Below are 13,429 nucleotides of genomic sequence, written 5' to 3' on the forward strand. Positions count from 1 at the left end.
CTCTTATTATTTTTTTCTAGGAATTTCTCATTAGGTCTTACTTACTCTTGACAATTTGGTATGCGTTATAAAGCCCCAATTGGGCCTCTCTCTAAGTTGAATTCAAAGACACCCAACTACCATGAGGAAGACAATGTGAGAATATAAATTCAGATTCAGGACTTTCCTTCCTGCACCCTTACAAGAAGGTAAACATAAACATGTTTCACTTAGCTTTTTTTCTATTCAAATCTCAATATCATCAATCAAATGGTCTCTCTGTCTCTCTCTCCCCCTTCCTCTCCCCCTTTCCTCTCCCCTCTCCCCTGTCTTCTCTCCCTCCTCTTTCTCTTTCTCTCAAAGGAATCTGCTATCAGCAGGGATACAGGATAAAATTATAACTACAACAATCAACTCTACTAAAATTCATACCTATTTTCCATTGTATTACTATCATCTTCCCCACTTAATGACGGTCTGATCAAACACATTATTGTTCAACTTTCGAAAACATTTTTTTCATTGTAGTTTATCAACATGTCTAAGAACTAAACTCCTCTTTCTCCTTCCAAACCTGCTCCTTTTCCAAATATTCCCATATCCTTTCAAGATGCCCTCGTTTTAACCATCAACTTCTTGGTCGTATTTGCTACCTCCCTTTCATTCATGCCCCATGTTCAAACTCTATTTGATTCTTCACTTAAGATTTCTCTTTTCCTCTCTATGCCCATTGCTACTAACTCTGGCCAAAGCCCGTAATCCTCCTCATCTGGATGGTTACGCCAGGCTATGTTCTCCCTGTTTTCGGCCTATCTTCTTGCCACGTCATCCTCTACGCTGGAGGCAGAATAATTTTCCTAATGGCCAGAGCATCTTGCTACCGTATCACATACATCCACGGGGTCTCCATTACCTGCAGAAAAAATACCACATTCCCTCATAGGATATACAAGAGTCTCCATGATCTAGCCTCAATCTACTTTCCCAGCCATACCCACAAATATTTCCTCCTTGTCCCATATCCACTATAACCTGGACTCTAGCCAAGCCAAGGAACATACGCTGTTTGACATATGCCTTGCAACTCCTGCCTCTGGGCCCCTACCTACTATCTGTCCTTCCACAGAAATGCTATTTCCACATAAGTCCATCTTAACCACTACCTCATTCACGAAGCCGCCACCAATCTCCAATCCTCACTGACTGACACCAGATGAGAAGAATCTTCTTCTTCTAGTTAAGGCATTCTGCCATCTTGCTATAATTTGTTCCTAAGAAAGCTCCTGTCATCAAAAGTCATGCTTTCAAAGGGCTAGCAGCTAGATAGATTAAACTTCTGATGGCAAAATTATTTTACCTGTAGAGACTTCAGTAAGGACTTTTATAAAACCTCATGAAGCAGATGCAGTGGGTGAATCTACACAGCTTCAGAACGATGGCCTTCCTTTTCCTATTACCGGTGGTACTTTCGTTATATTCATTATCACCCACTATTACCACAAGGACAAACTACAAAGACCTGCTAAGAGAGCATCTACCTGTCTTCACTTTTCTCCCAAAATATAGAACACAAATTGTGTTCTTCAACTTATCAAGCATATTATATTTAATCAGCATTGTGAAATCTTACCGTCTCATCAAATGCTGACTCTCTGCCTAGCAAAATTCCAAACACAAAGCAGGTAATCAAAAACTATTGCTCTAGTTAAATTCATAGACAAGAGAACATTGTTACCATGATTATAATCCATTCAGAACGGGGCAAATTTGAAGCACTTTTTAATAAATGCTTTAAATTGAATAATGCTGAGGTATCGCGGGTACTCTGCCTGATTATAAGCCCCATGGTGGCAGAAGCCACCATGCAGTGTCCCCAGAACATTGTATCTTATCTGGCACATGGTAGGTGGCCATTAAATATTAATTTAGTTGATAAATTGATATGGCCATGTCCAAAGCATCCAGGTGGGCAATTGTTATAAACAGAACCACTACAGTACAGCCAAAGTTTAATTTTTCAGGGAATTGTGAGAATGTACCATATTTTTCAATGTTAAGAGCACAGTTAATTGCCACTTAAGGAAGGACTTCCTACTCTAAGAGTTCCCCTTTGAGAATGACTACTTAGTGGAATGCTCCAGCTATCTACAATGCCTTAAGTGTTTGTGGGAGCTTAGCTTTCCATGAAACCCGTAAAAGCCAAAAGTGAAGTTACATCCGCTTGCAAAGGACTATTTGCTACCAACTGCCAACATATTTACACACTTGTTTATAGATTAGTAGGTGGGTGAATGGATGGATGGATGGATAGATAGATAGATAGACAGATAGGTAGGTAGATAAGCAGCTTTCTCCATTGTTCACTTCAATAAACTAACTCAGTGTGAACATATAAATGAGCAAATTCAAACAAAATATCTCACATATGAAGACTTCATTCTATTTCTAAAGGTGTTAAGCCAACACTGCATTTCTTATCTTCCCTTAAAAAAACACTTGAAATGGTCTGTGCTTAGTAACCATATCATCTAGCCAGCACAGTCACAATTGCGACAACTTGATTAGCCCAGCTTGGCAAGATAATTGCTCACGCATTCCACAGAGGTTAGAATGCACCTGTCATCTTATACTCTGAGAACCCCAGATAAAACATCAGCCTTAGCAAAGTGAGGATGGAAGGAAGGGAGAGAGGGCAGAGGAGAGGAATACATATATACCCGAACAGGCATGAGAGTCAAAATATTTAACAACTGATCTGATAGGGGCATTAACCAATCAGAATGGATGCTCACCCAATCAAAACGGACGTCAGCCATACCCACTAATGATAATTATTTTGAATTTAATACTTATCGAATACATTTTTAGATACTATAACGAATACTTCGCAAGTACAAAAGCATATCCAAAAAAGATGCTGACTAAAGACGCCTCATTAAAATATTCAGTACCACAGAAGACGGTCACTGCACCCACAGTAACAAGTTTATAAGCAATGATCCAAGCTGAGACAAAAAAGCAAAAAATACATGCACAGACAGAATACTGGGGACTTTCCAACGAAGACAGGTTGCAAGAACAGTAGCCCAAGTCACTCAGGAAAGCACATACAGCTGGGAACTCAAGTAAAATTAGCTGGTCACTGGATACAACGAATGTAAAAAAACTTGTGCAGTGAAACAGTAAAGATAATGCAAATTCTAAACCTGCATCTTTACAAATAAAGATTTTTAAGGATATGAGGCATTCCTCATCGTAACTTTAGAGAAACAGTGACTCTATTCTACTTGTCACGAGGGAAAATGAAAAGTGAAGCAGCCATCAAGGCAGAATAAAGACTTTATTTCCCAAAGAAATGGGATATTTTGCTTAATCATATATGGGGGTTAATTAGACATATCATACATGCTATGCCTGATCATAGATAATATGACTAAGATTGTTAAATAAGTTGTTTCCTAAACAGATTTTGGGAATGTGTACATTTGTGCAGGTGTATGAAAATGTGCACGAACGCATATGAAAACTTAGTTCCTGGGGATATTGTACTAACCGTATAAGCACTTTCTTTGGCATTGCTGGCGTTCTGGTCACCATAATACCACGCAAACTGGAAGTCCTGGGATTGGGGAACATGTGACATCTCTGCTTTGCTTTTAAATTCCAATGACAAAATGGTGGGTGGAAAAAGAATACTTATGATGATCTTTGAAAGAAAATAAAGCAAAATAAACAGTAAGAGTTACACAAGTCACAAGTATTAGCCAAGTAACAAAATGAAGATTTTCACGTACATAAAGTGTCAGACCTATCCCCAATTCAGTTGATAACCTGATTCGACATGTACTTGTTGACTCAATTCCAATTCTAGAAGTGTCTCTCTCAGAAATACTCATAAATACAAGTGCATGTGTATAGGGATGATTGTTGCAGGGTTATGTGTAATAGCAAAAAACCTATGTCAACCTGGGGTACCTGGGTGGCTCTGTCAGTTGAGCGTCCAACTCTTGATTTTGGCTCAGGTCATGATTTCACGATTCGTGGGATCGAGCCCCGTGTTGAGCTCTACACTGACAGTACAGAGTTTTCTTGGGATTCTCTCTCTCCCTACCTCGCTCTGCCCCCTCTCCCCTGTCAAGTAAATAAATAAACTTAAAAAAAAGTCTATGTCAACCTAAATATCCATCTCCAAAGGGATAGCTGGTGTAGGACAACCTAGGAGTGGAATATTATGCAATCATTAAAAAGATAAAGGCAATTTTTAATATAATGAAAAGATATCCAAGTTATATTGTTATGTGAATAAAAGCAAACTATATAATAACATATATAGTGTGCTCCCATTACTGTGCAAAAAGAAAATTAAAAATTAAAGAAGATCTGTACATACACATATATGCATTTAAAGGCTTAAAAATATGTATGCTACACTGTAATTATTTATCCGTAGGAGCAGGCAGTAAGAAGTATTATTTTTCAGTAAGCATGAGCATATTGCTTTCATAACCTTTTAATGCCATTAAGTAGTTATCCCGTAAAACACATTAAAATGTATTCATATTATGAAATCAAGAATATAAAAACATACCAAGTGCCACCTTCTGGTGGATTCACCTCACATCCTACACAAATATTTTCTTTGCCAGTAAATCCCAAGGAAGGTATACATCCAGATATCCATAGTTCCTTCATTATTATTGCTATTATTCATGTATTTATGGGCTACTCAAAAGATTTTTTTAATTCAAAAGATCATTTTACGTTCAATTTATATGGCTTTTAAGAATAAATAGTGTAGGAGATTTACTAAATGTACAACTCAACTTCTTGAGCACTACTTTTCTTTCAAGCTAAAATCAGGCCTTAGTTCTCTGGGATTCGGTGAACAAAAATACAATTAACCCTGACTGCACACCATTCATGATTAAATAAACTGAAGTCATATCCTGGTCAACTTTCACTGCCTAAATGACTTTTTGTTGTATTTTAAAACCTGATCTCCTATAAGAAGTTTTTCAGGACCGTCCCAGTTTTGACAGGGTTTTGTTTGTGTGAACAGTATATGCTTTCTCTTCAGATGTGGAACCCAAAATACACACGGTCTTCTAGGTCTGGAAACATCATAGTTACCAGGCACAATGATGCCATTACACTAATTAATTCCTAACCCACTTCCCGAAAAGACTCCACATTCTGTTGCCCTTGGCCCTTGCAGGACAACTGCCTCATGAAACACTACTCAAGGATAGCGATATCCCATTCCCAAGGGATCAGTTGGAGCCTATCACCCTATAAGTATTTAAATGAGTTTTCTCTTCCACCAGACCCTATAAGGTCTTCCTCCAGTCTTCATGCACTTGGAATTAGTCTAACCAGGACACCTTACAATCATTTGCAAATGTGTTCTCAAAACTCACAAGCCAAACACTGAGGAATCAGGATCTACACAGGGAGAGCGATTTCCTGCAGCTCAGAGATTTTAAGTAGCTAATTCAGACTTCTTTCTCGACTCACTGTGTTTTGGGGCAAAACATTCAGTCTTGTTTCACTTAGGTCTCTTTGTTGATACAAGGTATATGAGGAGCAAAATGTTATTAAGTTCTCAGTAAAAAGGATTTCTAGTAAACTAAACTATGTACAGGACACAGCCATGGGGAAAATTACTGCTCAAACTTGCAGCCAACTTACCCCATCTCATTCTCTACACATTTAAAAACAGTTATTGCCAGAGATTGCGTAGCTAGAGGTGGACCCATTCGTGTCTCTGCTTCATCATTTCCAAAGTTGAAATCAAAACAGATCAAAGGAGAACTTCTAGAAACAGCTGTTATTTATCCAATATTTTTAAAAGAGGAATCTATGTGAAATAAGTTTTGATTCAATTTCTCTTATTTTTGCAATCTCATTGGTGGAATTGAAATGTGCAAGTTCTTTTATTTATTTTATATATTATGCCTTTTATTTCTTTGTGTTTTGTATAGTGTGTCCAACAAAAACATATTTTTAAGAAAGTCGTCCTATTTGGGACACCAATTTTTAAGAACTGCAGGAAAAATAAAATAATATACAGTCTTAATGTATCTCTTAATTCTCATGCTTTATTCCTTTTAATTCAGTTTTTATAAGCATAAGGACTTTATAAGCTTGACCATAACCAAAGCTTTAGATTTGATGTCAAAAGTCTAATGTTTTTAGTAGTTAACTAAATTACTCTTGATAATTCAAGATGAGAGGTGAGGCCAAACTGTAATGGGTAGAAGAATCTGGAAATGGGTGAACAAATGTGTTTGAGGGCAGCTTTATAAAATAAGCATTTAAGGGACACCTGGGTGGCTCAGTCAGTTAAGTGTCCTACTCTTGAATCTCGGCTCAGGTCATGAACTCCCAGTTGGTGAGATAGAGCCCCACGTCGGGCTCTGCACTGACAGTGTGGAGCCTGCCTGGGTTCCCTCTGTCCCTCTCTCTCTGCTCCTCCCCCATTCATGCTCCTTCTCTCCGTCTCTCAAAATAAATAAATAAACTTAAAAAAAAATAAAATAAAATAAGCATTATTCCCTAAAACATCACATTGGATGAAGAGAACAGAAATTGTTGATTTTATTTAGTTTATTGTTGGTTAATATTCTTAAGATGAAAAAAATTTCACTAAAAAGGCTCATTTAGTTCTGTTATAATTATCAGAGGTAATGGAGTTTACTAAGAATGAAATCTTGTATGGGAATGCAAGCTGGTGCAGCCACTCTGGAAAACAGTATGGAGGTTCCTCAAAAAACTAAAAATAGAACTACCCTACGACCCAGCCATTACACTACTAGGCATTTATCCACGGGATACAGGTGTGGTGTTTCAAAGGGACACATGCACCCCCATGTTTGTAGCAGCACAATCAACAATAGCCAAAGTATGGAAAGAGCCCAAATGTCCGTCGATGGATGAATGGATAAAGAAGAAGTGGTATATATATATATATATATATAATGGAGTATTACTTGGCAATCAAAAAGAGTGAAATCTTGCCACTTGCAACTACGTGGATGGAACTGGAGGGTATTATGCTAAGTGAAAGTAGTCAGAGAAAGACAAAAATCATATGACTTCACTCATGAGGACTTTAAGAGACAAACCAGATGAACATAAGGGAAGGGAAGCAAAAATAATATAAAAACAGGGAGGGGGGCAAAACAGAAGAGACTCATAAATCTGGAGAACAAACTGAGGGTTACTGGAGGGGTTGTGGGAGAGAGGATGGGCTAAATGGGTAAAGGGCGCTAAGGAATCTACTCCTGAAATCATTGTCGCACTATATGCTAACTAATTTGGATGTAAATTTTAAAAAAATAAAAATAAAAAAAAAGGGAATGAAATCTTGTATACGTTTGTATATGCTTCCAACTTCTAACCACCTTCACAAGAGAATGCCTTTTGATGGACAGAGTTGGTACAATCATCCCCATTTTTATTTTTTTTTATTTAAAAAAAAAATTTTTTTTTAACGTTTATTTATTTTTGCGACAGAGAGAGACAGAGCATGAATGGGGGAGGGTCAGAGAGAGAGGGAGACACAGAATCCGAAACAGGCTCCAGGCTCTGAGCTGTCAGCACAGAGCCTGACGCGGGGCTCGAACTCACGGACCGCGAGATCATGACCTGAGCCGAAGTCGGACGCTTAACCGACTGAGCCACCCAGGCGCCCCTCATCCCCATTTTTAAAAAAAGAAACCGGGAGATAAAGTAGTGTCAGAGGCTCCCCTGGGAAGACCCCGGCTCATCTGTGAGAGCCAAAGATACTAACTGGCTTTCCTGAATATACTCTTCCACAACAAGGGAAAAATGAAGTCCAGAATACAGACCTTCAGATTAAACCGATATTAAATTCTATACAGCAAGTAAATACATCTTTTTTTTTTAAGTATACTTATTTATTTGGAGAGAGAAAGAAATGAATGAGCAGGGGAGGGGCAAGAAGAGAGGGAGAGAGAGAAACCCAAGCACTGACAGCACAGAGCCCATCGTGGGGCTCCATCCCACGAACTATGAGACCATGACCTGAGCCAAAATCAAGAGTTGGATGCTTAACCAACTGGGCCACCCAGGCGCCCCAAATACACCTTTTTCTTTCAATTCAAGTACAGCTGACCCACAAGGTTACATTAGTTTCGGGTGTACAGAACAGAGACTTGAGACCTCCATGCTTGCACTGTGCTCCCCACAAGTGTAGCTACCGTCTGTCTCCACACAACACGACCACAGCACCACTGACCACATTCCTTGCGCTGCGCCGTTCATCCCTGTGGCTTACTCATTCCATAACTAGAAGCCTGTGCCTGCCTCTCCCCTTCGCCCATTTTGCCCATCCCCCCAGCCTCCTCCCCTTTGGCAACCACCAGTGCGTTCTCTGTGAGTCAATGTACCTTTAGCCAAGCATGTTTCCTCATTTTCAGGCGCCCAGTCCACATGTCTGTCAGCAGCATCTGGGTGCAAGTATGTGAAACGAAGGGCCGCAACCTTCCAGACACGGCCAGTTTCAGACAGGTGGAATCGCTCCAGTTCTTGAGTTCGTAGGTCAGCAGTTTCATGGCCATTCTTTCATTCTGCTTGAATGCCTTCTCCAACACATCCAGGGCAAGCTGGCCAAACTGTCTGTAATGACACACAGTCAGTGGCAAAAAAAAAAAAAAAAATGCAGGTGAGAGTCCCAGTAACATTCAAAACGATGAGAGAGGAGACTCAGGAAAGACCGATGCAAAAGAATGAACAGCAACAGAATAACCTCAGATTGCAGAAGCTATTTGAAAGTGATTGCTGCTCAGATGAACAGTTCTCCCTTTCCAGAATTTGGTTTACACCAGGCATGGCTGAGCTATCTATCCATGGGGAGAAGCCTGTCTACACTACAAACCAGGCTATACATAGCTTGGTTTGGGGCTCTCTGACAAGACCTAATAAAGAATTTTTTTTACAGAAAAGACTGTTCAATACTGAACTAGCGATTAAGGAAAATCATGGGGTCACCCTTTTTTTCCTTAACATTTTAGAAAATACATAGATGACTTGAGTAAGAAGCTAGACTTGGAGACATTTTTGGGGAGGTTGTTTACTCTAAAAAGCAGACCCTGCTATTCTCTCGGAATCTTTTTTTTTTTTTATTATTTTTAAAAACTGTGTATATATTTTGAGAGAGAGAACAGGGGATGGGCAGAGAGAGAGGGAAAGAGAGAGAATCCCAAGCAGGCTCCGAGCTGTCAGAACAGAGCCTGACTCAGGGCTCAAATTGAGCCTTCCAGGTGCCCCTCTCTGGAACTTTTATTTTATTTTATTTTATTTTATTTTATTTTATTTTATTTTAAGTTTATTTATTTATTTTGAGAGAGAAAGAGAAAGAGCGAGCAGGAGAGGGGCAGAAAGAGAGGGAGAGAGAGAATCCCAAGCAGGCTCCATGCTGTCAGCACAGAGCCCGATGTGGGACTCAAACCCACAAACTGTGAGATCATGACCTGAGCCAAAATCAAAAGTCTGACACTTAATCGACTGAGCTATCCAGGCGCTCCTCTCTGAAACTTAAAAGTCACAATTACACATTAGTTTCCATTAGCTCTAGCCCCTCTTCTTTCCTCACTATTATAATGCTTCAGTAATAAAAAAAAAAAAATCAAAACTATTTCTAACTTTTCTGTCTTTTGCCATCATGCTCTGGTTCTTTGACACATAATACATTTATTTGTTTTCCTGCCTGAAAGGTACTACAAGTAAACAACAAGTTTTCACTTAACTTAGTATCAAAGAGTTTGAGAGTTCAAAATCATTAACTGAACATTCTATGTGAGGAAACCAGAGTCCTGAAATCTGGCCAACTAATCACCCAATTAGTAAACAGCTGGACTAAGACCAAAACGCAGCTCTCCTAATTTGAGGACCAACCCTCGACTCTCTTCTGCTTGTTCCACAAAGCACCCTGAAATACCTAAAGACTCTTATTTACAGGAGAGCCCAGGAAATGCACGGCAACAAGTCCATGCGTCTTACAAGTTCTAAGGTGAGGGAGATAAAAGTGTCTAACCATTCTAAGAACTGTCGATGTTTAGTATGAAGTGAAGAGAGAACTCCTACTTTGAGTAATTTTTCAACTCTTCTGAGGCATCATCCACCATGTTGCTCTCCTTAGCTTCATGGGCCATGGCTCGGTAGAGTTTACAAGCAATCACTGCCTTGACCGTGGCCTCCTCTCCATGCTGCCAGAAGAACATGGCCATCTTCTGTCTTTTCATTAGCACAGCCCAAACCAATAGGTCATTGTAAGGGTAAATAAAGCCAGTAGACTCAGGGTCATCGGATATATTTTGCTCTTCTTTTGACTTCTTCCTTGATTTATGAAGGACTACAGACTTTTCCTGTTGGAAAATAAAATATACATGGAGTCCCAAATACTCAGATGCATGATATTTGACCTAATGAAACATATCAGGTATCCTAAGAATATTTTTTAAATCATTGACAAGAGATGGAAATAACAATGGAAATTTATAAACCAGAAATCAAAATTTTGGTCTTTTAGGTGATCTATTTCTCATTGTGTCTGACAGATCCAGGGTCTAGAAGCTGAGATACCTTGTGTTTATTTAGCACAACTTAAAACACTACGCCTTTGGGATAGACCCAATAACTATATGACAATTTTTTTTAATTTTTTTTTTAATGTTTTTATTTATTTTTGCGACAGAGAGAGACAGAACATGAGCAGGGGAGGGCCAGAGAGAGAGGGAGACACAGAATCGGAAGCAGGCTCCAGGCTCTGAGCTGTCAGCACAGAGCCCGATGCAGGGCTCGAACCCACAGACTGTGAGATCATGACCTGAGCCGAAGTCGGACGCTTAACCGACGAGCCACCCAGGCGCCCCTATGACAATTTTTAATTTCCCCAGGAAATAGGTCAAAATAACATACTGGATAAATGAGAACTATTCAATTACTCTAACCTTACTTTATAAATCAATTCATTACCTTTCCCTTAGAAAAATGTCACTAGTATTGACAACATGTATCCAAACTGATCGGTTTTAAGTTTCCTTTCCTTTATTCTGATTATATTCCTCTAGTAATAGTAATATGGAATAATGAAATACTATTCTCTACCTGGTAAGCTAACACTTTACAGCCCATCAGAAATGCCACTCCTTAACTCCCCCATGTGCTTCTATATCACTATGTGCGTATTTCTATTTCAATATTTATCATGCTGCAATACCATATTACTTCGGGGAGAGTGGGATCATTTCTCAGTCATCTTTATAACTTCTCCACCCATCTGCATCCCAAATTCCACCAAGCACCCAACGTAATGCCTGCTAAATAACAAGATTCAATGATCATTCTTTTTGATAAAAGGGGATAAGAGAGAAAATTATAAGCTTCCTCTATTTCTATAAATAAAAGGAATTTGTACTCATTGATGGTGATCAAGGGTAATTTTATAAACTATCCATTCATCCTAGGAGCTATGGAAAGCAAACCTCTTTGAGCCAACATAGGAATCGTGTATACAGAAACTTGAGCAAAAGCATGTAGCCCCGAGAAAGGGAATTAAGGGAATGCGAGGAGCGGTGGAATAGCAACTTTGCTCACAGCGCTCAGTCGTTGGAAGACGGCAGTGGCACCCACCTTCCTATGGTACTTGCAGATGGTCTATTGGTGCCTCCCCGTCTCCAACTTTAAATGAAGAAGTGGTCTAATCTGCAGGAACAATTTTATTTTCAAGTCTAAAAGTAAACAAGTAGTGGGGCACCTGGCTGATCTCAGGGTTGTGACTTCAAACCTCACATTGGGCAGAGAGATTACTTAAAAAAAAAAGTTTCAGGGGTGTCTGGGTGGCTCAGTTGGTTGAGTGTCCAACTCTTGATCTCAGCTCAGGTCGTGATTCCAGGGTCATGGGATCCAGCCCCGTGTCAGGCTCTGTGCTGAGTGTGGAGTCTGCTTGGGATTCTTTCTTTTTCTCTTTCTTTCTCTTTCTCTTTCTCTCTCTCTCCCTCTCTCTCTAAAAAATAAAAAAACTTTTTTTTTTAATTTCTAAAACTAAATAAGTGGTACCTTGAATTTGTAAGGCTGGGCGGTTCTAATGAACTGGGAGTGCAGAGTGCTTTCTGCGGATTCCTTTCTATTTCCTGAGGGACGTCTTCGGTGCAGAGGGGGCTGGGAACGGCTTTCGGCAAAACTGGTCACTTGCTGGCATACGTTATTTTGTTTTTCAAACAAAACAAAAAGGGAAATGAATATTAGTATGGTGACAATTAACATCTCATTTCTAGACAGTAATGAAAACAAAACATTATGTTGTATCAGGTATCCTACCAAGTATCCAATGGTTCTGTCTCTAGCCCATAATTAGAATTAATTACTCACCCCACAAAAGCCTCTCATGATCACCTCCTTATTAAGCACAGTTATTTCCTAACGTCTGAGAGAACATGTTCTTTTGTTCCCTATTATATATCTGCATTCCTTCTCTATGTGGAAATTCCATTAAAAATCAATGGATGTTCTATACCTGGAATGAGTTCAGAAGAGGCAATAAAGATTCACAGTTCTGATAAGAGAAAGTTCCCATTCACAAACAACTCCAAGGTTAAGTTAGAAAGTTATGGAACTTCTCCAGATATTATGAATCACCACTGCAATTCCAGTGATTAGACCCAATAACAACATAATTTGTTGCTTATCAGCATGAAGCTTTCATCAATGAGAAACCAAAAGAAGCATTCTTAAAGGGGCTGATACAAACTATGGCCTTTGAGCTACTTTATTTATCTATCTATCTATCTATCTATCTAAGTTTACATTCTACAGATATAAATTAGAGAAATGATGGGATCTGGACTTCTAAAAAAATACTCAAATTATTATCATTATCATTGTGATACAGAATTAACAGCATTGTCAGTAGTAATCATAATGACTATTATTATTCATACTCTATACCCTCCATATACTAGGAATATGTGCTTTCGGGTGTTACTTTATTTAATCCTTTTGATGAATTTATGAAAGAGATGTTCTATTGTTATTCCCATTTTATAGATAAGGAAAATGACACACAGAAAGGTTAAGTTTCTCATTCAAGATTTCACATTGAGCAAAACTAATCCTCTGTCCCAAATCTCTCTGACTCCAAACCATGTGTTTATAAGTGCTGCAATCTAACTTACCATCAGAATTTACTAATAACTCTACTCCTTCACCAGAAAACAGTCAGAAATGGGTAGTAATTTCATACCATTTCAAAAGAACAAACCACTAGGGGTACTCGCCTAGCGAGTTCCCTGCTGGGCTACAGCGAGGCCACAGTCAGTCCTCATACCTGTCCCAGGGAACCTCACAGCAAGGAATACTTAGTTCAAGTGAAGGAGCTCATATGTCAAGTGCATCCCTATGCCTTTGAAATCCCGGGGAAGATTATTTT

At 39.1% G+C, this 13,429-nt stretch overlaps 1 protein-coding gene across 1 annotated transcript in view; it reads right to left on the reverse strand.

The window, feature by feature from the left end:
* Positions 1–13,429, reverse strand: part of TRPM6 (transient receptor potential cation channel subfamily M member 6) — a 202,834-nt gene that overhangs the window by 69,747 nt on the left and 119,658 nt on the right. The window contains exons 19-22 of the mRNA XM_042963460.1: positions 12,061–12,195; positions 10,087–10,367; positions 8,391–8,619; positions 3,533–3,685 (exon numbers count right to left, since the gene is read on the reverse strand). Coding sequence (XP_042819394.1) covers positions 3,533–3,685; positions 8,391–8,619; positions 10,087–10,367; positions 12,061–12,195 — 798 coding nt within the window. The remainder of the gene's footprint in view (positions 1–3,532; positions 3,686–8,390; positions 8,620–10,086; positions 10,368–12,060; positions 12,196–13,429) is intronic.

The sequence above is a fragment of the Panthera tigris genome, chromosome D4 (assembly GCF_018350195.1).
Source record: "Panthera tigris isolate Pti1 chromosome D4, P.tigris_Pti1_mat1.1, whole genome shotgun sequence".
NCBI lineage: Eukaryota > Metazoa > Chordata > Mammalia > Carnivora > Felidae > Panthera > Panthera tigris.